The sequence below is a fragment of the Colletotrichum abscissum genome, assembly GCF_030869225.1.
Source record: "Colletotrichum abscissum strain IMI 504890 chromosome Unknown Scaffold_13.1, whole genome shotgun sequence".
Classification (NCBI taxonomy): Eukaryota; Fungi; Ascomycota; class Sordariomycetes; order Glomerellales; family Glomerellaceae; genus Colletotrichum; species Colletotrichum abscissum.
Window position 1 is genome coordinate 648,308 of NW_026850021.1, and position 26,036 is coordinate 674,343.

Here is a 26,036-nt window from a genome sequence, read left to right on the forward strand (position 1 = left end):
AAAGACTTTGTTCGTTCTTTACCTTGAATTTTGAAGACTTTGCCACCGTCTCATGGAAGGACTTTGGTAAAGAGTGTCATGCAGGGAAAGATTCCTTCTAGCCAAGATTTACATCGCCGCCATGTATCACAACATGCTTTGAATGGTGTGAATGAACGCAGTACTAGATCAGATTTGAACCCATGACATTCAAAGTACACATACCTTGGCTTTGATACAAAGAAAACATTCAAACTTTATACTTATCATTATTTAGAGCAAATCTGACGCACTTTGAAAAGTAAGTCTGCCTCATCACGCTTTGAATTTGTGAAAGTTGTTTCTTGCGGAGACTTTAGCCCTCAGTCTTCATTCGACTTATCTCATATTCACCCTTATATCAGTCATACAAACGCTCTTTCCCAAAAACCCTTCTACAAAACGGCAACTAGCGTGCCACAATTTCAAGTACCAATATTGGAGTTATTGGTAGTCTCAACTTTCTCAACAAGGTGTGTGATGGCCCCTATACCTTGTGTCATACTGTCAACCTAACTCAATCGATAGGAGAAAGTATCTTGAGGTTGCTCATCATGCCCACCGAGGCGGAATACTTCACATCATTGCAAATCTTGCTTGCCCCTGATTATGGTTACACAGGGACATGCTACCTTGCCTTGAAGGAACGATACAACCAAGAACGTGTATTCGTTGAGCTCGGTTTGGGCGGCTACGAAGATGACAAAGGCTACGAAGCAGGTCGAATGCTAGTCGACAGGATCTTCAATCAATGTCAAAATCAAAACTGGCTTGTTAAGGGTTCGGATCGTAATCGTTTTCTCTATGATAAGTCGCTTGATATCATGAACGCTCCCCGAACCCATCTCTCTGGCTACACTTTGAACCAATTATACGGGGTCCATGTGTATGAACTTGAGCTGAACGTCTCGATTGACGACTATGTTGTCACCCCCTTTTCAATACTCTGCGCTAAGTTGATCGACGACGTTCGAAGCAAGCATAATGTCGGCCTTATCTTCTTCTGTGGCCTACATATAGAAAAAGACGGGCCCCTTAGGGGAAGCACTATAATTCGGGCCCTCCTGCACCAGATATTCCAAGAAAAACTTGAACTACTTCTCCGCGGACGATATCAAGTACATGTATACCGACTTTAAGGCAATGCTGGAAATACCGGAAATTGGATCCCTCGCATTATGTGAGATGTTCTTGAGGGTAGTTCAACTGGCAGAACCCCGGCTGAACGAGCGCGACAAATAGATGATCTGCACTATTGACGGTCTCGGTACCCGCAACAGCGATACGTACTCTGAAGATGTGATGCAGGTTGTGCTGGCCTTGGCTAAAATCAACGAAATCGCGCCCTTCTTTAAATTGATCTGTACAGGTCCTGCCGTTCCGAAAGTTTTCACTGAGAAATCTTCCTCTCAACCTTTTGACAAACTTTTTTATTGGTACGATTTCCCTCTGAAAGAATCTTTGTAGAGGGTTCCTGCTTGACATAGACGATATCATTCGGCATATTATTAGTAGCGGCGCCAAGAAATTGAGTCTAGATACAAGATTTTGTGTTGTTTACATGACTATACATAGATCTTCAGTTAATATACCTTACTATATATTAAAGTAATCAAACGGAACAGTAGCTGCTTTCCTATTTTCGACGTAAAGCGAAGGACTGGGATGTTTGGCGCTTTTCTTACTTTCACTGGGAATTATGTGGGTCGGCTTTCAATAAGATAAATCTGTTTATAGTAAGCTTCTAGGTATTGATGATACCGGTGCTGGCTATTCTTAAGTAAAGTACCTATGTGGTAATAGGTGACACAAGGTAACAAAGAGTGTAAGACTTTGAAACTTTGTAGGAAAGCCATTCATCAGACCTAGCGTTCGATTGTACATTAACCATGGATTTAGTAGAATGTCACTGAGCTCCGGTCCTAGGACAATGAGAGCCACAGTAAAACAAGGTGCTTTGAACGTTACTTACCTAGGATTCATATTGATTGAGTGTCTGAGCATATTGCGCGTAATATGTACCTTACTCAACGAGTGTACTATAGTAGGTACCCCGTGATTTTCGATCTTTTGCGCTTAAAAAAACGAAAAAAACAAATATGTCTTTCTTATTATAGTGATCGACACTTTTGTTTTCCCTCGAGCTGCGTGCCGTCCTTGTGTTTGGGATACTTCGATAAGCATAAAGAGTCTTCCGTAATATACGTCGTTCTTCGTCGTGTGTCTCTTTCTTGGCTGAATTGGTCAACAGATTCATCGCCTAGGTGTCCCGGCTGCTGTGGCTGCAGTTGATGCACGGACGGGTGGATGGCAGTTGAGGCTTAGGGGCGACTGTGTCCTATGACGGGCGGTAGCATCCTTGTTACACCAGATCTTTCAGCGGGTGGGCATGCCCTGAAGAAAATTCTCTGCATACCTAGATCAGGTACCTGTACTCTGCTGGGTTCAAAGTGGATAGGGATGTGACACCCGCCAATCCGCCTATTTCATTGCAGGCAAAAAACACCAAGACGTTGTCCATTTCTTTGGCCGGAACATACTCGACCAAATGTTTGCGCAACTGCAACCTCTCCCGCCCACAGACAACCCAATGGAGTATCGACCAGTGCGCGCATGACTGGAGACTCGAACACTGACTGTTCTTGTCTTTGTTGTAGCCGTGTGATCAAGACAATGCGACGTTGAGCATGCTTCCTCTACCGCCAGTCCACAGTCATGCCTCAGTGTGGGCTTTGAGACCTTGGGTGTCTGATTTGTTTGAATCAGCAGTAAGCTAGGAAGAATGGGCATGGGAGTCGGCAAGGGTCTGAGCGGTTAAGATTCAAGAACGAAGCTAGGGCCAACAAAGAACTGCGCTGTTTTTTGACCCTGGCACGAAATGAGTATCTTTGGCACAAAGGCATGTCCATTTGACAGCCTGATCACTAATACCTCGGCGGTGCGAACAAGTTGTTTGATGATTCCACCACAAACCTGTTTCGGCTTTTCCGCAGAACAAGCTGGCCAAAGTCCAGGAAAATACATAGAATAGGTCGCATTCCGGGATTGGAGATATGCCATACATAGAATGGACAGCCCTCGGACTGATGGACTCTCTTTGCAGCGCCCATGCATACCGCAATTGCTGCCACTTGCCGGTAATTGCTGCGTTTCAATTGGTGCAATATGCTGAACAGCCAACAGGTCACACACATCGTGACTTCGCAGGCGCTGCCGTACTACAATAGCTCTTATCTGATCGCGATGGTCTTGCCGTCATGTGGCGACGACGGCGCCGAAGGTGATGCGATGAGCGCAATTGAGTCGGGTGTGGGTTAAGATTATTCAGATATTTGGGCAGGCGCCTCTTTGCGAATTGTCTCCACTCCAGAATGAGGTGTGCCAACGACATGCATTATCCACATTGACTTTGACATTTCTCTGGCTGAACTGTCGTCCCGAAAAAGACGTTTGAAGATGGAGGTTTGCATCAGATTGAATGTGTGCTTCAATTCAGCCCGTATGACAGGTCCTTTGAGCCAAAGGTTAATGGGACTTTGATGTGACTTTCGCAGTCTACCTTGCCAAACCTTTCATGTCAGTTTTTGTTGCACATTGATCTCTACCGCCGATAGCCCGCAAACTGTCTATCAGCGGTGCGAATGAACTGCCAGGTTTCTCACTGTTCCTATCTTTGATTTGGCCTAGTGAAATTTCGCGCATATGCACTCTTCTCCTTACTTACGTACACAAATGATCAAGTCACAAGGCAGCATTGACATCATGTCATGAAATGTAGATTCCTCAATATCGACCTTTCGGACTTCGCAATCTTGGTATCCTCGGTTCTAGAAACGTGCTAGCGGTAAGCTCCTTTGTATCTATCAAAGCTGGGCCTGGTGGTCAAAAGTGAAAAAGGTAAAGGTTTAGAGTGAATTGCAAAATTTCACGACTCACGAGAGGTGATCATCTGCCCGGAGGCAGACAACACATGGTTTCTTGATGGATATATCTCATAAGAAGCGTGTTTTTTTCACCAAAAATAATTATACTCAAAGGACAGTCCACCATGACTCTTCGCAATTCGATTCGTGTACTCTTGAGGGCATTTGAGCATAAGTATCTACAGCTTGATCGTCTTACTGCTGGTGAAAAGAAATTCGGTCGACAACCTCGTCTCATCAGAGCTACCAGAAAGCCCCAGAAGCAAAAGTCTTCACTACCTACAGCCTACCCATAGCATCAAGTGTCGATACATAGCGCCGTCAGTCACAAGCAGTGAGTTCTGTATGGCAATTATTGATAGCCCCGCGCATTCTGACTTTTGATGACTGTTCTAGGACGAGGGTATACTTCATCGCCCACCATGACTGCACCTGAACCTACCGATCCGAAAGGGATATGGGGTACAATGCTGACGATGATCGGCGATGATGGAGATATCAAGACCATAATAGACCGCGACACGGAAGATTTGGATTGGGTGGAAAAAAATCATACACAACATCGAGATACCCGTGAGCCACTGTATCTGAGATATGAGGAAGTAAGAGAGATTAAAACATGGAAGGGGAGACGAGGGCCAGGCGTATTGCACATCAATTGCAATGACCTGAACAGTACTCCGCAGTCAGGAAAGCGACACGCAACACCATTATCAACCTTTTGCTGGGGTTGGATTAACGACGTGCGGGATGACTACGCCGGCCCGACGGACAGCTCCCCTGGTGCCCTCGTCTTCTTCATGGGAGGATACTATCGCCGGGAGCGGGAGGGTCATGAATCGAGGCCCGTTGGCTTGACCTTGATGACATCCCTCATCTATCAAATGATTGACCTCTACGGGAGAAAGATCTGTCCAGATAAAGGAGGCGAAACTCTGAGCTTCGAAAGGAACAAACGCAACGATATCGAATATCTCTGCGACTTCTTCAAGACGCTAGTGCAAAGAGTAACCAAGTTGAGGTCACTAGACTGTGTTATCGACTTCCTTAACTTATATGAATCAGAGAGCGAGGTGATTACTGCCATAGGCAGGTTGATCACATTGGTTCAAGATCAACATGCGGGGGTGCCGGTTCCACAGCCATTCAGGTTGATCCTCACTGGTCCCGGGCCGTCTGGGACACTGTTAAGAACCCTTGAAGAAAAGAAGGCCATTGCATCATCCTATAATTTCATCTCGATAGGATCGAAGCATGCTGATAAAGCTATACTGAAATTAGATCTGGCCCGGAGTTTCTCAATATTCTGTAGAACTGACAGCTGCGATAGTCCATAGGTGGCCCCTTTAGTCTAGTCATGAATTCACCTTACCTTAGGTAGGTACCTAGTCTACACAAAGATCTACTACATCATTACATTCTGGAGAAAGCCAACTACAAAATTCTGTTACCTGGAACGTCTTCATGCACTCGAGTACACCGCCCATGGACCGGCTTGTCTCATCCTCCGACAACTTGACTTTCATTCTTGCCTCTGGACTTCATCTCATCTATGTTATTTCCCACTGAAACTTAGGGTTGACTTTTTTTCACTCTGCAAAGAATTCCAGCTTTGATTCAGATAAGTACTTATTTAGCCAATGCCGCACAATAATCATCGAGAGCGAATACTTAGTCTCTCAGCCTACAAGCTAAGATTGCAAGTGCGGCTGCAAGTTCCGACTAGCCCACGAAAATTCTCTGGTCAAGTCTTTCCGATTAGCTCACGCCTAGTCACAAAGTAGACAGGAACTAAGATAGCACATGGTCACGGTGACCCAAAACAGTATCTTCTTCCCTGACGAGATAGCACGATGTAGTCTAATACCCTGGGGACTCAATGTCTGGATCTCCCACAGATCAGCACCATTTGTACAGATCTTTGCACTGTGAATAGAGTGTCTTGAACAATCAGCACTAAAGCTGCAATTCCTTGGAAATATAAGTAGAAGGATTTGTAGCCATGACAGGATTCCTTAACCTAGAAGTCAGCGAAGTAATCAGAGTCGACTCGTAAGATGAATATTGCCAATATAGCTTATTAGTGCTGGAACACGTCAGGTAGAAACGGCTGGTTCTGCCTTCATTGGGAGATATGGTAAGCCGGCAAGTGGCCAGCCTGATGGATACAACATGAGTCATGCCAAATGCAATCTTTCCTGGGGTGGAAGCACCACAGATGAATGTGTGGTGACAGGGATCATTCAACCAAGTAAATGTTTTCTCGGTACAAAGGATATATCATGTCATGAGATCTTATCTTTCTAGTTTACCGCCCGTTGATATTGACAACGTCTTGGCAATTAAACGTTGGTAAACACTACAAAGCAGGACAGGAGGGTGTGTCACAACGCCAAAAATTTCTTTAAAGCCTTTGCAAGGCTACGAGAACAATCCCCGCTACCTTGGCGAATCCAGCACACGTCTGACACTCAGAATAGAACAACTTGACCGACACGAGAGCTTCCCTATTCAACGAAATCGTTTCCTTGGGTATTCTGAGCTTCCAATTGCACCTAGGGTCTTTAACGATGGGGGTCTGTGTCACCATGAACATACAACGAGATTGTTCACTGAATGTCACTGAGGTCCTCACTGCGAAAATGACGCGGATAAGATGGTGTGTTTCACACGTGCAGAAATAACGCCTTTGACGCCGAGAGCATGAATACCGTCGCTTACATCTTATCACAAGTTATTCATGAAATTCTTTAGCGCCAATACCATGTTCACTAAGCTTTTCTTTTAGTTGCATGATGGCATCTGGACTTGAGAACTATATACATGACTGGGCCTGACAGACTCCAAGATGGGTTCTTGTTTCGTAGATTTCCAAAGTCTAGTACCAATTACTTCTAAAGCCCTGATACAGATTTCTTCCCGTCTCTTGGAAATTGATCCTCAACACGTTATCATCCTCATCGGTAGGAGTCTCCCGCGACTACAATAAGTACTTATGGATCACTGCTAATTGCCACATGAAGACTGAAGGACAAAACATCTCGTTGAGAAACCCCGGTCGAATTTTCGCTTTCAGTAAGCTCATGGGGCCACTTCTCTCAATCAGCATGCAATTTTACTTATAGCTCTTACTTCAGAAGCACTACTCTGGCAACCGCTCACCATGGCAAATCCGGGACATTCACCTGAGCGCGTGCCAATCGATCGTGCTGATCTGGCATATTTCAACCACAATACCACATCTTCCCGCATCTTCAACGATTACGGGATACCAGGGCTCGAAGAACATAATGAATATTCCGGAGTATCGGAAGAGATCGCCATATTGCTTTCCGACCCCCAGCCGTTGAAACGTCTCTTTTACGAACCCTTGGGTTCCCCAGTCAATAGCCAACATTCTTCGATTGTTAGAGAAACGCCACTATCTGTAATCTGCGCCAACTGGGTGGACTCCTTTCGAAAGTCTATGGATTCTGGACTGCCAATTTTGAGTCTAGTTTTCTTCTGTGGCCGGCGGCAAGAAATTTGCCAACATGATACCGGTGGTATTATGATTCGGTGTTTTCTCGCTCAGATTATCACACTGGACCGGGAACACAACTTGGGGTTATTTTCCCCGAAGGCGCAAGACTCCACGCTTCAAGCAGCGTTCAGTCAAGAAGGCAGTGTCGAAGATCTTTGCCGCAGGTTCGAGAACGTCATCAACCTCTTGGGCCCAGCGACAACTATAGTCTGCTTCATCGAGGGGCTCGGTTTTTGTCGGGAGGAAGTCTCCTACGAAGACGTCGGTAAAATTATGTGGTGTCTGAACAGGCTGGTCAACGAAAGCAAAGAACAGCCCAACGTCAAAGCAAAGTTCAAACTCATTTGTACAAGCCCTCGAGTCAAATGGCCTAGCTTATTTTTCCTTGACCAGGCGGGTTTGCCGGCATTCGATTGACAAACGAGACTTAGCTTTAAGATGCACCGTTTCAACTGCACTCGTGCCAAATCGATCAGGGCTGAGAACAGAAATCATCCGCTCTTATTGAAAGTCTATATTAGTACGTTTGCATTGATTGTTGGACATGGGATATAAGCAACATGAAAAAACAATATAAAAAGGGAAAACGAAAAAACAAAAGTGAGAAGGAACAGAAACAAAGGATTCAAAACGCGGAAAAATGAATTATGTTAGTATGAGCTAAGCTCTAGTCTTTGCTATTAGTGTTTTGGTAATTTATATTACTAAGAAAAAAGTGTCGAATTATAATCATCATTATCTACTTACTTTGTGCACTACAATATGAAAGAGTGCTGGATAATATGACATACATATGTTTTCTATACCACTAGGAAGTTTCAGCACGTCTTGCGATTAGTAAACCACGCGTGCGATGAAGACTCTGGATGTTATGATGGACCAGTATCGGCTCCAAACAACTTTGTTATCTGCATGCGGGTTGCTCAGAGTACGTCTCTCAGTTTTACCCGCAGCCTAAGTATGACGTATCACTTGGGGTCAAAGATCGATCATGATGTACGCCTATCGGTGAAGCCTTCTCAAGATATCTAAGGTAATTAAAACGGGGAATTTCGCGAATAGAGCGGTGCAGTTCCCCGGAGTCGAGACCATAAGACTATAAGCGAGGGGCTCTCGCCGATAATCATACATTGCAACCCTTAGTACACCATCGACGTCAGTTTCATCGTCTTGAGGCAGGAGCTCATCGCCCCAGAAATGGTTCAGAATTATGCACACCCTCTCTGCTTTGCAGAGGGACGCGCACTAAAGACTGATTCAATTGTCGGATTGTCAACGCGATTGTGTCGTCTACGCGCTACGATAGTGAACAGGTGCACATACTTTGCACCCGTTTCCCGCCCTGTCACTATGAGCCGAGGTGCCAAACCCGGGATGGGTCCACCCCACCGGTTTGCTTTCCCACGCCGATGCGAGATCCATTGTTCAAAACTAGGATTGCAGGCAATTCGACCGACTTTCATCCGATCGGCCGACCATTTTGTAAGCCAATACGTAGATTCGGGCTTGAGGTTCGTCCGCGACGCTACAAACTTGGAAAAGGAGGTCTTTTGGATTTTATCACTCGTCCAAATTGCTTCAAAGCTGAAGTTGAAGAATATTACATGTATGAGTCTGCTTCATTACAGTTGGAAACCATCTTTCCCCGTGTCTGATATCATAGAATATTCCGAAGAAAAAGAAGAAGCAAAAGAAGAACGATTCTAATCACTATGGCACAAAACCTCACCCATTCCGATAAGTCCCCGACATCTAGTCATCCCCGGCACGTTGCAATTGTTGGTGTAAGAACAATGTTACCCACATATACCCAAGGTCATTACATAATCTCAACGCACAATAGGCAGGAGGAGAAATTGGCTCGCATATCACTAGAGAGCTCTTGAGAACTAAGAAACACCAAGTCACTGCCTTGACTCGGGCGGAAAGCACTAGCACAATTCCTGATGGGGTGCTTGTTAAGAGAGTCGATTATGAAGACCGGTCCTCTCTTGTCGATGCTCTTTGTGGAAAGGATGTCCTGATTATCACTCTTGCCGGAAATGCCCCGCCGGAGCAGGAAGCCAAACTTATTGAAGCCGCAGCGGAGGCTCACGTCGCCTGGGTCATTCCCAATGAATGGGGACTCGACTCCGACGATAGATCTTTGGCCGAAGATTCGATCCTCGGCGAAATGAAGCAGAAGACACGCCGTTATATCGAGAGTCTCGGGAAGAGTTCTTGGATCTCACTGGTCTGCGGCTTCTGGTATGAGTTCAGCTTGGCCGGCGGCGCAGAGCGTTTTGGCTTTGATTTTCCGAATCGTACAATTACCTTCTACGATGAAGGCTCAACAAAGATCAATACCAGCACCTTGGAACAGTGTGGTCGAGCCATCGCACAAGTACTCAGCTTGCAGGTACACACCGCAGAGAACGAGAAAGACGGCCTCACTCTTTCGCAGCTCAAGAACCAGCCCGTCTATGTCTCATCCTTTTTGGTGAGCCAACGAGACATGTTTGAATCTGTCCTCCGTGTCACTGGTGCCACTGAGGGAGACTGGAAGATTAAGTACCAGGATGTCCAGCAGCGTTACGCCGAAGGGAAAGCAGAGATGCAGAGGGGAGACATGACTGGGTTAGTCAAGCTACTCTACGCAAGAGACTTTTTCGTCAATGGCGGTGGCAACTTTGAAGCATCGAGGGGTCTGCATAATGGCACTTTGAGCCTACCGAGGGAAGACTTAGATGATCATACGAGGACTGCCATAACGAACGTGTAATGTGTCGCAACGCCGCCCGTGGTGCTGCCCACTTATCACCGTACGAGACTGCTTGCTACGAGACGAATGCCTTCTTAGTACGGTAGTTAGTTACGACCCTTTAAGGGTGCCTCACTTAGAAGAACCAAGCCAATTTCTACTGTATATGTCTTCCACTTAGATCCTCGCTTTGTAACATAATGATCATAAGGTCGCCCCCGATGATGCATGCGGGGACGGCGGATATAGCGCCCATAGTGAATAGTTTAGCGATGCAGACAGCGACGTTGATCAAGGTGTGACACGTCGCTCAATCCAGAATAGCGGCTCTGCGAATGCCAAATGCTGAGTGCCACAAATTTGCGACAATACCAATGTGACCGATCACCCATATTTCACATCCAGAGCTCTAGTGTCATAGCTAGAGCGAGTAATCAAGGTTTTTTTGGATGTTATCTCAGCTAGAGGCTATTCTCTCGCAGAAAGTCCTCCCAAGTGCCTAGCGAATGGCTGCCTGGAACCCCATGTAGTTGCTCAAGAGTCCAAACCACATCTGTTGGCCCTGCGGGTCCAAAATACCCAACCTCTTCTACGAAAGCAAGCCCTTCTTTGAAATTATGAGCCAGCTCTTCGGGGAAGCCAGGAAGGGGCTCGTCTGCACCAAGTTGTTTGTAAACAACTTCTGTTCCCTTCACTCTAGTCCAGGCGGCCGCCATTTCATTCATGCTATAGTATGCGGTCGCGCAAGCAAGATTCTTGCCATGGAATACTGCCGGATCAAGAAGTGCAGGGGCTAAGAATTTGCCAGTGTCGCGGATATCGATAAGGGGCAGTTGAGTCGATGGTGACCAGGGCTGGCTAAAGATATAATAGGTCCCGTCGCTAACCTAGGGAGGATGGTGTTAGTCAAGAACAATGGTTTTAGGGCTGCGGCTTTCTTCCCGCGTGTTATACTCGTTGGCCTCAGCTTGAATCCCCTCATGTCGTTGGAAGAAATTGCAGCAGCTGGGCTTTCTGCAGCGTTGTACGAGCTACGCGCAATGGCGTGCGGACTTTTTGAGCGACTTTCAAGGGAGAGAGAGAGGTGGAGGTGGGAGAGGAAGGGGGCGTCTTACAGGTAGAAGTGCTGGGACCTGCGCGTAATTCTGCATGAACCAGCCGGCCATATAGAAGGTGCTCATGATTTCGAGACCCCGAATGTATTCCTCAACCACAGCCTTGCTTTCAAAGTGCCGAACCACATCAATCCGGCCACCAGAAATCTTAGAAATGCTGGGTAGCGAAGACCAAATGATTTGGTCAACCCCAGCGGCGACGCAGGCATCGGCGATGGCCTTGCCTTGGCGAATCTCTCTCTCAACGCCAGGCTCTTCCCAGTCTGTGTTTGCGTCAAGCAGTTAGATTCGGGCGCTGTAGGACATGAAGGATTTGACAGGCTTGAGTAGGTGATGGATGATCATAGACATACAATTCGTTACTGCAAACACCACCTGTGCACCGGCAACTGCCTTTTTCAATGATGCCGGGTCGTCCAGGTTCGCCTTGGAGAATTGTAAATAACGTTAATAACGCCAAGTGTTTGAAGATCAAGGACTACTCACCTCCACTAAGTCGACACCTTGACGTCTGAGAGCAACTGCTGCGGGCTTGGAGGCATCTCTGGACACTGCTCTCAGCTGGAAGAAGGATGAGAGTGCTGGTGTATTGAGCACGTGGTTGACCAGAGCACCACCTTGCTGGCCCGTAGCTCCAAAGACCGTGAGGAGCCTAGTCATAGTGGCTGGATACACTGGACTGTCTGTGTTCAAGACGAGTATCGTGGGGTCTCGTACACAAGGTTGACGAAAAGGCTACTCATGACTAGAGGGACACAGTGTAGGGCTTCATGCTATCCATATCATTATATAAAGTTGAGGTTCGTTGTCTGGGACCAGACGAGGCTAGTTTTGGCCAGTCATGGCGCCTATCACAGGTGGTTTACCCAATCAATTACACAGCGTGGATATCCGTAGGTCAAAATTTTATTTATCAGCATGGCGATCCAGTTCTTCCGTGAAGATGCCTGGAACTTCAGAATAGGTGCCGACTACAGATGCCGAGCCCGGACGCCGAGCCCGGACGCCGACCACCGGCCCGAATCCCGTTTTTACGTAAGATATTGGCGACGACACTTTCTCCACAGGGGATCGCTTCCAAGGTCCTACAGAAACCTGTACCACTACCTATAATAATCAAGCATGATTGCATCTATCAAGTCCCAAATATCACGGCCAGCTCTTGACGTCTGGTATCAACAGTCAGGACGACCTTTTCAAACGCTGCAAGTTTCCACAGTTCACACCAAACGGCTTGTTTCCAAGATGCGGCAGCCGAAAGTTTTCTTAACTGGAGTTTCTGGTTACGTTGGAGGGCACTTATTTGTACGACTCGTTCAAAAACACCCAGAGTGGAACTACTCAGTTCTCGTTAGGACAGAGAAGCAGGCTGTCGACATTTTGGCTAAGTACCCAGACATCGAGGTCGTAATTGGTGACTTGGACAACAAAGATATCCTGGTCAAGGCTGCTTCGACTGCAGATATCGTTTTGCGTTCGTGGGCACCCATTCCTTTCAGATAGGATATGTGTGCTAATTCTTTCTACCGGCAGAGCTTGCATCAGCTGATCATCTTTCTGGAGCTGTGTCTTTGGTCGAAGGCCTCAGCCAAGGGCAGTCAGCTCCGGGGAAACTGATCCATATTTCCGGAACAGGAATGGTTCTTGACGTCTCCAAGGGATTTGGTAAATTCACTTAGGCTCATCTAAGCTAGAATGAACTACTCACCTCTCTACTAGGCGTTCTTAGTGACAGAACATGGAATGATGTCGACGATATCGAAGAAATTTCATCCTTGCCGCTTGAGGGACACGTACACAGAGACGTCGACGAAGCTGTCCTCGAGGCTGGCGAACGATTGCACGTGCCAGTGGCAATCATCTCGCCCTGCACGATTCACGGCCTTGGTCAAGGCCCTCTGAAGAGCATGGGCTTCTCTGTTGGTGGATACATCGAGAAGGTCATAGATCGGGGCAGAGGTTTTCAAGTTGCAGAGGCTCAAAATCAGTGGCATCGTAGGTCCACGTCACCTTTATGGCCTTACACACATCCAAATGCTCACTACCGCGCAGAAATCCATATCGACGACTGTGCGGATGCTTTCATCCTGCTTGCTGAAGAAGCAGCAAAGCCTGATGGAGGAAAGGCGCAGTGGGGGCGTAAAGGATATTACTTTGCTGAAAGTTCGCCATATGTAAGTGGCTGGCATGGGCTGTGCTGAAATCTCATTCCGTTTCATCGATTAACAATTCCATAGGATCTGAAAGACATAGCCGAAACGGTTGCACAAGTACTTTATAAGCTAGGGAAGATCAGCTCACAAAGAGTTGACAAATTGTCAGAGCAAGATGTGTCCGCTATCCACCCCATTGGACATTTTGTCTGGGGTGGTAATTCCAAGGCCCGAGGGGATCGTCTCCGCGCTTTGGGTTGGAAGCCCACCGGACCAGATATATTAGCAACCCTGCCAGAAGTAGTGAAGCTTATAGTGAAGTCGAAGGAGGTGAAGTCTACCATCATGTAGATCCACCCCTGTCGAAGCTCATGTCGCTATCAGTGGCTGCTGTGGGTGAATCACTTGTAGCCCTTAAGTTATGGTCAATAGTCACGCAACCTGTCATAACACTATAACACTTCTCTTGCCCACACAGAAGCTTTTTGCCAGACTGGGCAGTGCAAGTAATCGAGTAGGCACTGCCTGGAAGCAAAATTCGGACATGAGTGTGACTGATATTCGCTCGCACCGAATCGGCTAAATTTCAGGCAATAGGGTCGCATTCTGCTTTCGTCAACGTGCAAATCGTCTTTACGCTAAAGTTGAGTTCAATATGTAATCAATTCACAGCTAACACTAATGCAATTTATCCCCATATGTTATCAATTTAGTTTTATTCCTGAAAGAATTCTCGAAATGAAATTCTATTTTCATCACAATCTTCATAAGGCTGTGGTTTTAATCGCCTAAACGTTCAAATAAATACTTTATGTCCCCCTATCACATCGTCGGGTTTACCAAGACTCGAGATTATACTTCTTCTCGAGGAACAAACCGTTTTTGAAAGGAAAGACAGCTGCTGCCCGAATATTTCATGCAGCCAGATGCCGTGCAACCTCAAGTCTTACCACCTGCTACTCCTAAAGAAGCATTAAAGAGCTATTGCCTTTGTTGCCTGATACCGTTAGAACCGCCTGAGATAGACCTAGGTACCACACCCAAATTGAGCATGAACCCCGATCTAAGGCAGGCCTTGAAACATATCACAAGGAACTGACTCCCGCGAGGCGCTGCGTGGGCTTTTTGGACCGCAAAGACTTCTTCCTATTGGACCGAGAAACGCCCAAAGACAAGCAAACACGGTTGAGAGCGCTTAGGGGTCTGCACAGGTGAGGAGGAACAGTGGCTATCAATGAACCATGCTGTTTCACAATACCAAGGAGAATGGTTACCGCCCCCAAGTTGACATCAATGCTGGTGAAAAGGAGATTGGAACACGCGTAGATCACTCACTGTACTACCTTACATCAAGCCATCACCGCCATCGATGTTCGTGTTCAGAGCAGATGTTCACAAGGTTCTAGTTGAGCAAATACAGTGTGCGCTTTTAAGCCTAGTCACTGCTGGAAAGGTAGCTCAACATCAAAAGGTCAGTCCATCTTGGGATTTGGTATTTGTAGGATGGGGGGCAGCCGATTTGGAGCAGAGATTACTATAAGTTTCAGCAGCCGATCTGTCGACTTTTCTTCCTGATCAAGCCTCAACCAACGAATCTTCACACCTCCACTGAAGACATTCTCAGTGTCCCAGGTCCATATCTTCGCAGCTTGCCAGTCCTTTCGCCGGTGGTAGAAGACCCAACAACCACCTTCTCATACAAGAACTGTCAGAAAGCCGAAGCCACGCGACCCAGCTGCAAGTTAATTTCAAACCCAAATTTACCTGAAGACATACTGCCGCTGGTCAATTAGTGGTGAGCTCGCTGCAAGATCTTTCCCTTTAATGTCTCCTCACCTGATGGCGAACTGACATGTAAGACCAGGACATTGAATTGCCTATCATGTCGTCTCCGGAGTCCACCTCTGAGAAAGGAGTCTGGGATAACATGCAGGACCTCATTCTCGAGAATCAACGTCCCGACATTTGGTGGGTCCACGGCCGCGACGAGCAGGATCTTCAATGGGTGGGAGACAATGAGGTCAGGTTGTACCATGCTTCGCGTGAGGTTTCTGGACCACTTTGGTCTCAAATTCTGGCCTCACGCGAAATAGCCGCATGGGAACAAGTCAGAAAGTCATGCATAGTGCTCATCGACTGCGACATGGACTCTGATCTTCTGTGGGACAAGTATCATTTGAGTGAACTATCGGTGTTGTGTCGCAGGTTGGCCGGGCAGAAGCGGAGAGAGTTCGCTCAAAAAAAGCCCTTCGGCTCTCTAGTCTTCTTTATGGGTGGCTCGGAGCATCATCCTGAACGCCGGGAGGCCGAGTCGGGAATCGTTGCTCTGACCATGATGACATCCCTAATCTACCAAATCCTTGAAAGGTACGCCAGACAGTGCTGCTCGGATGAGGGTGGTAAAGTCCTTGCCTTTGAGAGCGCTAAAAAAGACGATGTCGAATACCTATGCAGGTTCTTCAGAGATTTGGTTCGTAAAGTGTCCTTGGAAGTCGAACTTACATGTTTTATCGACTTCATTGGTCGACATGACACAGAAGATGGAATGGACATTGTCACAGAAAACTTGATCGGTCTGGTCGAAGACCAAGCAAACCTCGAAAAAGAAAGAAGTCCGAAACGTCAGGCGTTTAAATTGGTATTCACGGGCCCAGGACCCAGAGGGGGTCTCCAGATTCATAATCTCCTCTACGAAAAGCGGCACATTGCTGCCTCCTACTACGTGAAGCTTCCAGTTGTAACTGATGAGGATCGGAGCTTCTCAATGACATGAGAAAGGTCGCTTCCGACGGGTCTGGCCTCTGGAGAAGTTCAGGCTCACAGGGACAGTGCCCAAATCGATAAAGAGCATTAGGCTTCACAAATATCAATTGAGTCATTTCATACTTTACCCTTAGAACCGTAACGACCACCATGCGTTCATGCCTTAAGGTGCAACGACCTCGAGCTGCGACATTGCTTGTAGGCAACATCCCCCTCCCCTCCCTCACCGAAAAGGTCAATTTCGTTCTTTTAGTTTTGGTACTTGTCTCTATCAACGCGTATTCACAAGTGAGGTAGGTTGCCCTAATCATCGTGGATGTATAAGCTCCCAACTTATCGAGTTCCCTTCATGTTTCTTTGAATCACTTGCCCGTGGATCTGGTCTATATAATAGTTCCAAGAATCACTCCATCGTATCCAAGATAAACCTAGACGTCGTATTTTTAATATTGCAAGGTGGCTACATTGGAGTTCAGCTTACATCCAGCTCGCCAACGTCGTAAGTAAGAGTGGCGCTTTGCAGTCATGTGCAGCTGAGAGACTACTCCAGGAGGTGCCTTACTTTTCTAGTGAGACTCCAGTTGGTAAGATCAGCCGAGGATAGACCAAATGTCATTTGAATCTTTGTTGGATAAGAAACAGCTGCCATGCTTGAATGTCTTTCGCCGTACTTACCTTTGGCTCTTCAAACTTCAAGGTCAATGGACGTCTGTGCGGTTCAGTATGGTGTCCACCTGCGGCACAAAGAAAAGTCTTCACCGCGTTCCGGTTAGACAGAATGATACGGATCAGCTGTTCAGGAGAATTCAGAAATGAGGGCACTCTCCCATATTCTAGGTACAATAGGACAGCCCCGGCTAACGAAACAGCACACATACAAAGAAGATGTTTGGAGCGAATAGATCACCGCCCCGGAAATCATGGTGCATTCATCGAAGCCTGGCTACGGATGTCATTTATTTCATTCCTACTTACAAGGAAGTCAATCAACTTGTCTTGGCGCTGTACTAGAGATCACCTAGTAGATATATATACCGGTCACCGGAGAGCTTTTTAGCTTCCGGCAGCTTCCATCCTCAGCAGCTCACTTTGAATCTACCTGATATTTTGCCAGTCGACTAGACCTTTGATCAAGACGTACACCTACTATTCATTTAAGGTCACGAAGTATGAAATTCTTGCCATCTATATCACTCTACCCTCTGTACTAACTACCTTACTGAGGATCAAACACAACAGAATGCTCCGAGTGTTTGACCTTCCTGATTATGTAGACCCAGATGCGGAACGAAGACGCAAACAATGGGAGGGGATGTCGCTTAACTTTTGGGCTAGGCGCTTCGATACGCGTTGTTTGGAGGATGTGGGACGCCACGTAATTGGTTCCGCGGAGGATCAAGCTAGAACGATCTCTGCAGATAAGAGGATCGTGTTCACCTACACCGGCTCCAGTACGACATCCGAAACTTCAAACCCAGTGTTGATCATCAGGAAACATTCCTGTCCCGATCCCGAGACTGCATGGACGGAAACCGCATTATCAATGGTCTGCAAGATATATGTCGAAGACAGTCGAACGCAGCTAAAGAACGAGGGTATTATTCGCGGACAACCAAGAGACCAGTTCCTTAGTCTTGTCATCTTCTGTGGCCACGAGTTCCCAAATGACGCAGAGATCGAGTTGACGATGGTTCAATCCCTCGTTGGCCAGATCTTGAGGCTATGTGGGTTCGACTTTTTTGACAATGACGCGCAGTGCACTTTCAAATTCTCGGATGAGTCCTGGCTTGACCATTATTGGGACGTTTTCAAGCGCCTGGTACGACAATTACCAAGACAGATGACCGTCATCTGTTATATCGACAACCCCGCCGAACTACCAGCCGAAATCTTCGACTCTTTCATTCTAGGAAAGCTGGTGGCTCTATACAAAGAACAAACGGAATTGGCGAAGGAGGAAGAAAAGGCGCAATTCCTAATTATCGCCACGGACCCGTCTGAATTTGGGGATTTTCGCATTTCTGAAGCGGTAGAGAAGGTGGGGTTGAAGGTGCAATCATTCTTATATTACATGGAGAGCACAGAGACCGGGGAATCACTTCGTCACTCACAAGTTATTGGATCCAAATGAAGTACGACTGGCACCATGTTCCAAAACATCACTACCAATTTGACAAGAGGCTCAAAGCCAGTATCACGAGTTATGGAACGCATCGACAGCTATACTGAGTGGCCGGAAGGAGCGAATACCAACGACAGACCCTTTTATGGTGCAAACATAGGTCCAGTCTCATTCCGTCGGTGAACTTCAAGTCGCTATTTCAAGTAGAATTATTTGTCTGTTTTGCTTCAAGAAAAGAAAAAACAAAAGAAAAACAGCAGAAAACCTAAATTTAAATAAAAAAAAAACTATCGCATTATTATAATTTTAATTGTATTGTTATGAAGCCAGCGCTCTGTTGGATTTCTCAACGTACATTTTCAAGCATCCGCGAGTGTGATTCAACGTAGTTTAGAAACCTCGCCTTTCCTAACTATTTTACGTAGATGACTTTTGTAATAATTCACTGTCTTACATTTACCACCTTAAGGTTTATGTCGAATTAATCTCATAGCGTATGGTGGTAATGTCCTTGGTATATTGATTAGCTAAAAGCCTTGATGTTACTCCTCGTAATACTGCAAAACAGGGCTAGGTTTATCTAAAGTAGATACGTAATGAATTTCAGACATGTCCGTTTAGAACAACCAACCTATAACAACTGCCTTCAAGGCTCTGCCTCTACTTTGAGATCGGAAGTCTTCCCTTCTTCACTTTTGATCTTTTCATGGCGGAAAGCCTTTCTCAACTCGCATTTTCCAACACTCTTACCACCAGCTTTGCACTCGCTGCATACCTTGCCGTGCTTTACAAGCAGGATGTGAAGCCCATACTTGTCTTCATCTGGGATTCTAACATCGAGATGTGCGTGGGTTTCGTCCCGCGAGGCGCTCTTCGGCCGCCACCCCATGAGACCGGTGATTCTCCACACATGGGTATCCACTGCGAACGACTCCCTCTGCAGACAAAAGAGAAGAACGCAACTAGCAGTCTTCGGGCCGACGCCCTGAAAGCTAATGAGCTCCTGCATCGCGTCTTCATTGCTGACATTGAAGAGATGATCGAGAGAATACGAGCCGTACTTCTCCTTGACCTGGTTCAGGATGCCGACAATGACCTTGCTCTTGACTTGGCTCAGCCCACCGCACTTGATGGCTTCCTGCAGCTTGGGGATCCCGCCCTCGACAATCTTCTCCCACTCGTCGCTGCCACCGTAGACGTCGTCCATGCTCCTCTTGGCGCGGGTGGAGTTTGTGTCGCTCGTGTTCTGGCTCAGGATGGTCCTGACCAGCGCATCGAGGACGGACGGCGAGTCTCCGCAGCCGGCGCGGGTTGAAGATGCCTTGACTTCGGCAGGGCGTTCTCGTTTTCCGTGCAGTTTGGCCAGAATGCGGTGGGCCAATTTGCACTCGTCCGGTGTCGGGTGCGGGAAGTCAGGAAAGGGTGACTTGTCAACGTATTGAGAGTAGGCCTTGAGCTTTTTGGACTTTAAGTCTGCAGGAGACTTTTGGACTTTTGCTTTAGTGTCTGGGCTTTCAGATTTGACGTGTTCCTTCTTGAGTGGTGTCAGGGCTGGTACGTTGGCGAAATCCGGGGACGCCGTGTGGTCCGCATCCTCCGTCTTGACCTTTTTGGCCGGTGTTGAGCTTGCAGCTTTGCTTGTTGTCCGTTTCCTTTTCTCTGGCTGAGGCGTATTCTCCTTGTCCGACGAAGTCTGCTTCACAGACCGACCCTTTTTTGTTGCGCCATTGGTAGCACTCGGGGTGTCTGATGGCTTCGTGGCAGTCGAGGCCAAACGAGCACTCGAACGGGTTGCTCTCGCCATCGCGATGAAGACAGGTCGCATGCACTGATATGAGTGGATTGATGAGCGGTACCTTGAGGCAATTCGATATGAATTATACACGAAGCGAAGTAGTCAAGATGAGTGGATAAGGCAGGCTGGAAGGTGAGTTTAACGCTGCATGGCCGCTGTCGCTGATCCAGGGGTCGAGCAATGACGATGCAGAAAAGCACGTTGCCGACGCCATCACCGCGCCCTCAGTGGTGATGTCAACGAAATGGACCCACCGAGATCCACCACCCGCCTCGACAGTCAATGAAAACGCGATGGTTCCTGGCCCGTGCCTGGTCGACACGCACAGACCATGCGATCATGACCACCAGGTTGAGCTCCGAGGGAAGGAACCTACCTCAATTACTCCGTAACGAACGTAGGTAAGGCAGGAACATCGCGTCGTGACTTCTTCATCGTGTTTTTCGTTTACCATTAAGTTTTCGGAGTTGCCATTGCACCTTCCTTTCTCCAGTTTCTGAGACTCCACCCAATCTACCTATGGTACCTGAGGTAAGGTACCTTTAACGTACCTACTTGTACGTCTCTCTCAAACTGGAAAGACGAGCAACAAGAAGAAGGGGAAAGGTCCCCCCGGCCTCCGGTACATACGGATCGTAAGTACGTACCTCCACCTTGCTTGAAGGCTCCCGTCCAGCTCCTCTAGTCCTCCTCCAATCTATCCATCAAATGAATATTTGCTTTTTTCTTCTTCGCGCGACCAGCACTTGCGACTTGGCGCATTCACGACCAGCTGATGCTGCCCTCGAGAAAATCTGTGCCAACGAGTGCAACCTGAGTGCAGCATACCCAGGCCGCAGCACCCTAAGCCTCTGAAGCAGCCACTCGCATCTCGGCGAATCGCCCTCGTGCCTCTCTCAGCCCTCCATTGCCAACGCATTCCACTTCTTGGAGCACAACCTGTCCTCCACGCACGCACGGCATCATAGGCACTTGGGGGTCGGAATTGATACCTCACCATCAGTGATCACAGCCGGCGACGGGCCCGGAAGGCATTCCCCGTCCTTACGCCGTGACAGACCCCCCGCATCATACACCGGACATCCCTGAGGACTGGCACGTCGCCCACGTGCATGATGGCCCCCTCAAGTGGACTCGCCTCCATCCTAACGGACGTATCTCGTTCAAGAGGGTGTGCTGCAGGGATGGAAGAGCACTCGAATCTTTCCTGAACAGGACCTCCTCTTGCAAATACTCAATCGATCTGTAGCAGAAGGCATGGATCTCCCATGCTATCGGCCGAACATCCAACTATTTCCTAACCCACCCTGAAGATCAAAACCGTTTTTTTATCGCTTAGAAGGCTGATCGCTTCGGCGTACTGATTCGAATGCGTTTGAAGATGTCTTGCGCTAGGCCTGCGGCAGAGGATCATCGAGAACGCCTCAACAACTCTGCTGTGCAAATCTTCCTCGTCTAGAGACCAGATCGATTGATCAAGTGCCTGACGCAGATCGCCAATGGATCATGGGCGCCTAGAATATGGCGAAGCGTCCAAGTTGCGCTACGCAGGAACGTGCCATGTACGGATTCGAATTTCGACGCGCCGTCACAAGATTCGCGAGGAGAACAAAAGGCCAAAATGCCATGTCCAACTCTAAATGAGCCGGATCATTTGGCGCAAAGCTTCGCATTCGAGCAAACAATGAGCGGCTAGCCCCTACAAGCCAGCAAGTTTGAACACTCGCTCTCGACCTCGTCAACCGTAAGCCGAGGCAAACGCAACCTGCAAACGACCTGCTGGATGGTGGCCAGAGGACTGTTCCTCTCGTCGTCAGCTGGCCGGTTCGCCCCGTATCTTTTCTATTTCCACATCGGCATTCTGCGTGTCGCAGGCGAAAGAAGAAACTCCCCCTCTCTCAACAACGCGGGTGCCAGCATGCCAATTTCATCCACCTCGATTCATTGGACAGTCCTCACCATCCCCCAAAGGAACTTTCCCCGCCACAGGCTCTGAGTTGCAAATACATGCTCTTGGCGGTGGTGCAATGCAACCTGGAAATGTCTTGGACACATGCGGATCACACCTAGCAGAGTCGCCAAGATCTGGAAGCGGCTTAGAATGCCAGCCTAGCTTGTATTCGGCCAGCGTCGTGGGCGCAATAAGCGTGCTACTCTCTTGAATGAAAATGCTGCCGCTCCCTCGCCTTCTAGATGCGCTTCCCATCGACTCCAACAACCATTTCATTGTCGGCAGTTCTTGGACCAAAGACAAGCCATCACAAGCACCTCACAAAGCCCCGAGAAACCGTCGAAGCCTCACCCAATCGCTCGGGCCCGCCAACGAGATATGCCGCTGACGACTTGTACAACATGAGTGTCAAGTCCGTGAACGTCGGCCGCTTGAACGCCGTGAACAGCATAGCAAGTACGAATAATTCGGAACCAGAAACCAACCAGCATGGCCACCTTACTCTGTGGCAGTCAATCAAGAAGTGGCGTCGCGTCGTTCTCTACTGTATCGGCATGACTTCCGCCATCCTGATGTACGGCTACGACTATGTCATTGTTGGCACAGTTTCAGCAATGCCCAGCTTTCAGTATGTTTCCTTGCCCTTTGAGGCTCCCTGTCCTTGGTATTGAACCGTCTGGCTAACAAAACCTTACCAGGCATGACTTTGGTCAACAGCTTAATGGAAAGTGGATTCTGCCTTCACTCTGGCTCGGTCTCTGGAACTTCGTCAGCCCAGGCTGCTCCATGATTGGCTCTTTGATTGGAGGTGTATTCCAAGACAGATATGGTCGTCGAGCGTCGCTTGCATTGGGATCCTTTCTGTCAGCCATTGGTGTTGCTGTCTGCTTCGTTTCCAACCTCTCTCATGATATCCATACCCGGCGAATCATCTTCCTTGCTGGCAAAGGCTTCCAAGGAGGGGCCATCGGCATGGTCATGACGACTTCCCAGACGTACATGTCGGAGATCCTACCGCCTAATCTCAGAGGACCGCTGCTGGCCTTTTTCCCAATCTTCACGCTGCTTGGCCAGTTGACTGGTGCCGCAGTCATCTTCGCGTGCCTTAACCTGGCGAACGGATACACTATTTGCTTTGCATCGCAATGGCCATTTTCTGCCCTTCCATTGTTAATGGCGTTCCTGATCCCCGAAAGCCCGACGTATCTCATTCGGAGGAACAAGAATTCCCAGGCTCACAAGGCTCAACTGAAGCTGGATCCCGCTGGTGCCGACCCTGAGGACACTCTCGACACCATCCGCCGCAACATCGAGCATGAAAGGCGACTGACCAATGCGACCTATGTCGACTCATTCCGCGGTGTCAACCTTAGGCGCACCTTGATCATCATGTTCTCCAACTCATTGCCAAACATCTTCGGTCTGACGTTGCTGTCAAAGTCGAGCTACTTTGTGCAAGTCGTTGGCATGAAAGCCAACCTAAGCGTCATCGTTCTTATACTCGGCCTCGTCTGTGGTTTGGTTGCCAACATCATGAGCGTATGGGTTCTCTCAAGGGTGGGACGTAGGCGGCTCATTCTAAGCACGCTATCCGTCTTGTTCATCATCTGGACCGCCATGGGAATTGCCGGCTGCTGGTCGAGTCCAGTGATACCATGGTACGTTAACCATAGCCTCGTGGTCGTGAACACCGCCCTAACTGACTGCAACAGGTACACATCCATGACATTGATAGCGGTAGTCATTGTGGCGGGTCTGGGAGTTTGGCCTGCCTCACACGTTGTCGGTGCCGAAACCTCAGCGCTGCATTTGCGTTCCAAAGCCCAAGCTATCGGTTGGTTTACTGCGGGAGCAAACAACTCCATCTTTGGATTTGTGTTGCCATACATCTTCAACCCCGACAAAGGCAACCTTAAAGCCAAGACCGGTTTCGTGTTCGCTGGTCTTTGTGCCCTCGGGCTTGTCATTGCCTTCTTCCTGGTACCCGAGATGAAGGGACGAACGCCGGCTGAAATTGATCGCATGTTTGAGTTGAGGCTACCGGCACGACAATTCCGCCACTGGACCAACTCAGCCTCGGAAGGAGAGAAGAATGGTTCGGCTAGAGTTGAGAACTCTGCCGCGTAGTATTCGGCTGCTTTCTCCCTTACCCTGAATGAACATACCTGCATTTCCATCGCCATCCAGCGACTGCAATGAAGACCAGACTGCGCCTCGCACCCGCCGGCCCCATTGACACTCACCTCAATCCGCAATGAAACCTGTCTGCACGCACTGGCATGGCGTTGCTTTTCATCTGATGATGTCTTTCGCCAAGCTTTGCGCACCGGCCTTGGAATCATCTTTGTCCGTGACCATGAGCTTCTGTTCAACGGCTTTCCACCCATCGAGATTATTGATTAGGCCCCTAGTTCATTTCACCAACGTAATCAAATCAATCGATGCATTGGTGCCGTGAGATATTTCCAGTCATCAGCACAATCTATGCCACGGCATGAAGTAGACCACAGCTCTCTCACCCGGAGGTCAGCAGTCGTGCAGTGTCAGTCGGGTATAAAGCCCGCCTCTGACAGCGCTAAACCTCGACTAGTGACCGAGCGCCCGAACATCAGATCAACATCGTACGTGTGGCTATCGAAGGCTAGTGGTGCATGTTGCCGCGCGCGCTCAAGCAATTGGCGACTGGGGAAAGGAGGACTCTCTGCAGGATCCTCTCGCTCAAGCAGTATCAGTGGCTGTGTTCCGTTTCTGATTGTCAGTGACGTGAGACGACATGGTCGGGCATCCACAGTCAGCAAACATATTTGCGAATAGCCAGAAGTGGACAAAGCGAGCCTTAGCTTGAATGGAGCAATTGGACAGCACGTCAATTTGCAAGCTGGCCGCCTCTTGCGCTTGACAGGCGCCGGATAACAATACTTACCAACCAACGGACCCAAACACCCTCAACAACCTTGCTTTGTACGACTTACCCGCATCTACCCAGAAAACATATCTTGTAGACAGCCACGTTATCATTGAATAAGCGCACGGAAGCGACCGCCCGCTCTCCTCAGTCACCCACCGTCCATGGCCCAAGCTAAGTTCGATGAAAGGGCACATGCCATCAGTTCTCACTTTTGCCGGTAATCCCATCCGGCTGGGAAGTTCCAAGACTGTCTGTTCGAGATCCCGGCCCGATCGTCTGATATCGGAGACAGAAGAACAATAGTCTAGGCCGACTTTCCCATAAGACAGTTCGCGATGAAGCACCGCCACTTGATAGCTTAAAACCACCATGCACCAATGAGGCACGCACGGGTCCCGTCTGTCGGGTACGGGTACGACGTCTCTACCCGGGCTAGCCCCGTCCAGCTTTTTGAGGTCGCATCCCGGTGCTCAATTCCAGTGTCGTGCTTACACCCGCTGGCCTGAAGAGGATAGCAAGCGTCAGGATGGCCGTCATGCTACCGAAGAAGCACCATGCTTGTCGAGAAAGGCGTGCTGGCGTCGCTGTCAGCACTTGAACAGACACACGAGGAAGTTTACACACAATACTGGCCACAGCTGATGTGAGAATAGCCTGTCAACGGTTATTTCGTGAAGATATCAGCTCAATCTTATCAGAACTCCTGAGCGACCCGATTTGCAGGATCCTACCAAACGCTCAGTGGCATGAGTCCGAGGCCTTGGGACCAGGATTTCAAACTCTGTGATTGCGTATGCCAGAATCGGCGGTACGTCTCCAGACACCCAAAGCTACCGCCTTTCATATCAGTCCAGCCCTGGACTGTCGATATGGTATCAAAGAATGTTGTTCCGCACTGATCCGCGCGGCATCAACCAATGAAACAATCGAGAGATGAGTGCGGACGACAGCAAAGCACTCACCGAGCTGCAAGCAAGCAGGCTCGCAGCCCGGCAACGTTGGTTAGCTACTCGCCCCCGAGGACC

General features: G+C 48.4%; 8 protein-coding genes across 8 annotated transcripts; 6 read left to right on the plus strand and 2 right to left on the minus strand.

The window, feature by feature from the left end:
• Nucleotides 1-4,363: 4,363 nt before the first annotated feature.
• CABS01_06376 (uncharacterized protein) lies at nt 4,364-5,278 on the plus strand (the record flags this gene model as incomplete). The annotated part of the gene is made up of 2 exons (XM_060539742.1): nt 4,364-4,543; nt 4,628-5,278. The coding sequence occupies 2 exons, from the start codon at nt 4,364-4,366 to the stop codon at nt 5,276-5,278; spliced, it is 831 nt and encodes a 276-aa protein (XP_060404279.1).
• Nucleotides 5,279-9,176: 3,898 nt separating this feature from the next.
• Nucleotides 9,177-10,225, plus strand: CABS01_06377 (uncharacterized protein; the record flags this gene model as incomplete). The annotated part of the gene is made up of 2 exons (XM_060539743.1): nt 9,177-9,248; nt 9,308-10,225. The coding sequence occupies 2 exons, from the start codon at nt 9,177-9,179 to the stop codon at nt 10,223-10,225; spliced, it is 990 nt and encodes a 329-aa protein (XP_060404280.1).
• Nucleotides 10,226-10,665: 440 nt separating this feature from the next.
• On the minus strand, nt 10,666-11,979 carry CABS01_06378 (uncharacterized protein; the record flags this gene model as incomplete). The annotated part of the gene is made up of 4 exons (XM_060539744.1): nt 10,666-11,091; nt 11,320-11,582; nt 11,673-11,745; nt 11,806-11,979. 4 exons carry the CDS (start codon nt 11,977-11,979, stop codon nt 10,666-10,668), a joined length of 936 nt encoding a protein of 311 aa, XP_060404281.1.
• Nucleotides 11,980-12,296: 317 nt separating this feature from the next.
• CABS01_06379 (uncharacterized protein) lies at nt 12,297-13,823 on the plus strand (the record flags this gene model as incomplete). Its single annotated transcript, XM_060539745.1, has 6 exons — nt 12,297-12,354; nt 12,539-12,793; nt 12,853-12,984; nt 13,039-13,314; nt 13,372-13,493; nt 13,557-13,823. 6 exons carry the CDS (start codon nt 12,297-12,299, stop codon nt 13,821-13,823), a joined length of 1,110 nt encoding a protein of 369 aa, XP_060404282.1.
• A 1,531-nt stretch (nt 13,824-15,354) lies between these two features.
• On the plus strand, nt 15,355-16,245 carry CABS01_06380 (uncharacterized protein; the record flags this gene model as incomplete). Its single annotated transcript, XM_060539746.1, has 1 exon — nt 15,355-16,245. The coding sequence occupies one exon, from the start codon at nt 15,355-15,357 to the stop codon at nt 16,243-16,245; it is 891 nt and encodes a 296-aa protein (XP_060404283.1).
• A 1,230-nt stretch (nt 16,246-17,475) lies between these two features.
• On the plus strand, nt 17,476-18,366 carry CABS01_06381 (uncharacterized protein; the record flags this gene model as incomplete). Its single annotated transcript, XM_060539747.1, has 2 exons — nt 17,476-17,686; nt 17,738-18,366. The coding sequence occupies 2 exons, from the start codon at nt 17,476-17,478 to the stop codon at nt 18,364-18,366; spliced, it is 840 nt and encodes a 279-aa protein (XP_060404284.1).
• A 637-nt stretch (nt 18,367-19,003) lies between these two features.
• On the minus strand, nt 19,004-20,182 carry CABS01_06382 (base excision DNA repair protein; the record flags this gene model as incomplete). Its single annotated transcript, XM_060539748.1, has 1 exon — nt 19,004-20,182. The coding sequence occupies one exon, from the start codon at nt 20,180-20,182 to the stop codon at nt 19,004-19,006; it is 1,179 nt and encodes a 392-aa protein (XP_060404285.1).
• Nucleotides 20,183-22,345: 2,163 nt separating this feature from the next.
• CABS01_06383 (uncharacterized protein) lies at nt 22,346-24,230 on the plus strand (the record flags this gene model as incomplete). Its single annotated transcript, XM_060539749.1, has 3 exons — nt 22,346-22,731; nt 22,802-23,761; nt 23,816-24,230. The coding sequence occupies 3 exons, from the start codon at nt 22,346-22,348 to the stop codon at nt 24,228-24,230; spliced, it is 1,761 nt and encodes a 586-aa protein (XP_060404286.1).
• Nucleotides 24,231-26,036: the final 1,806 nt, after the last annotated feature.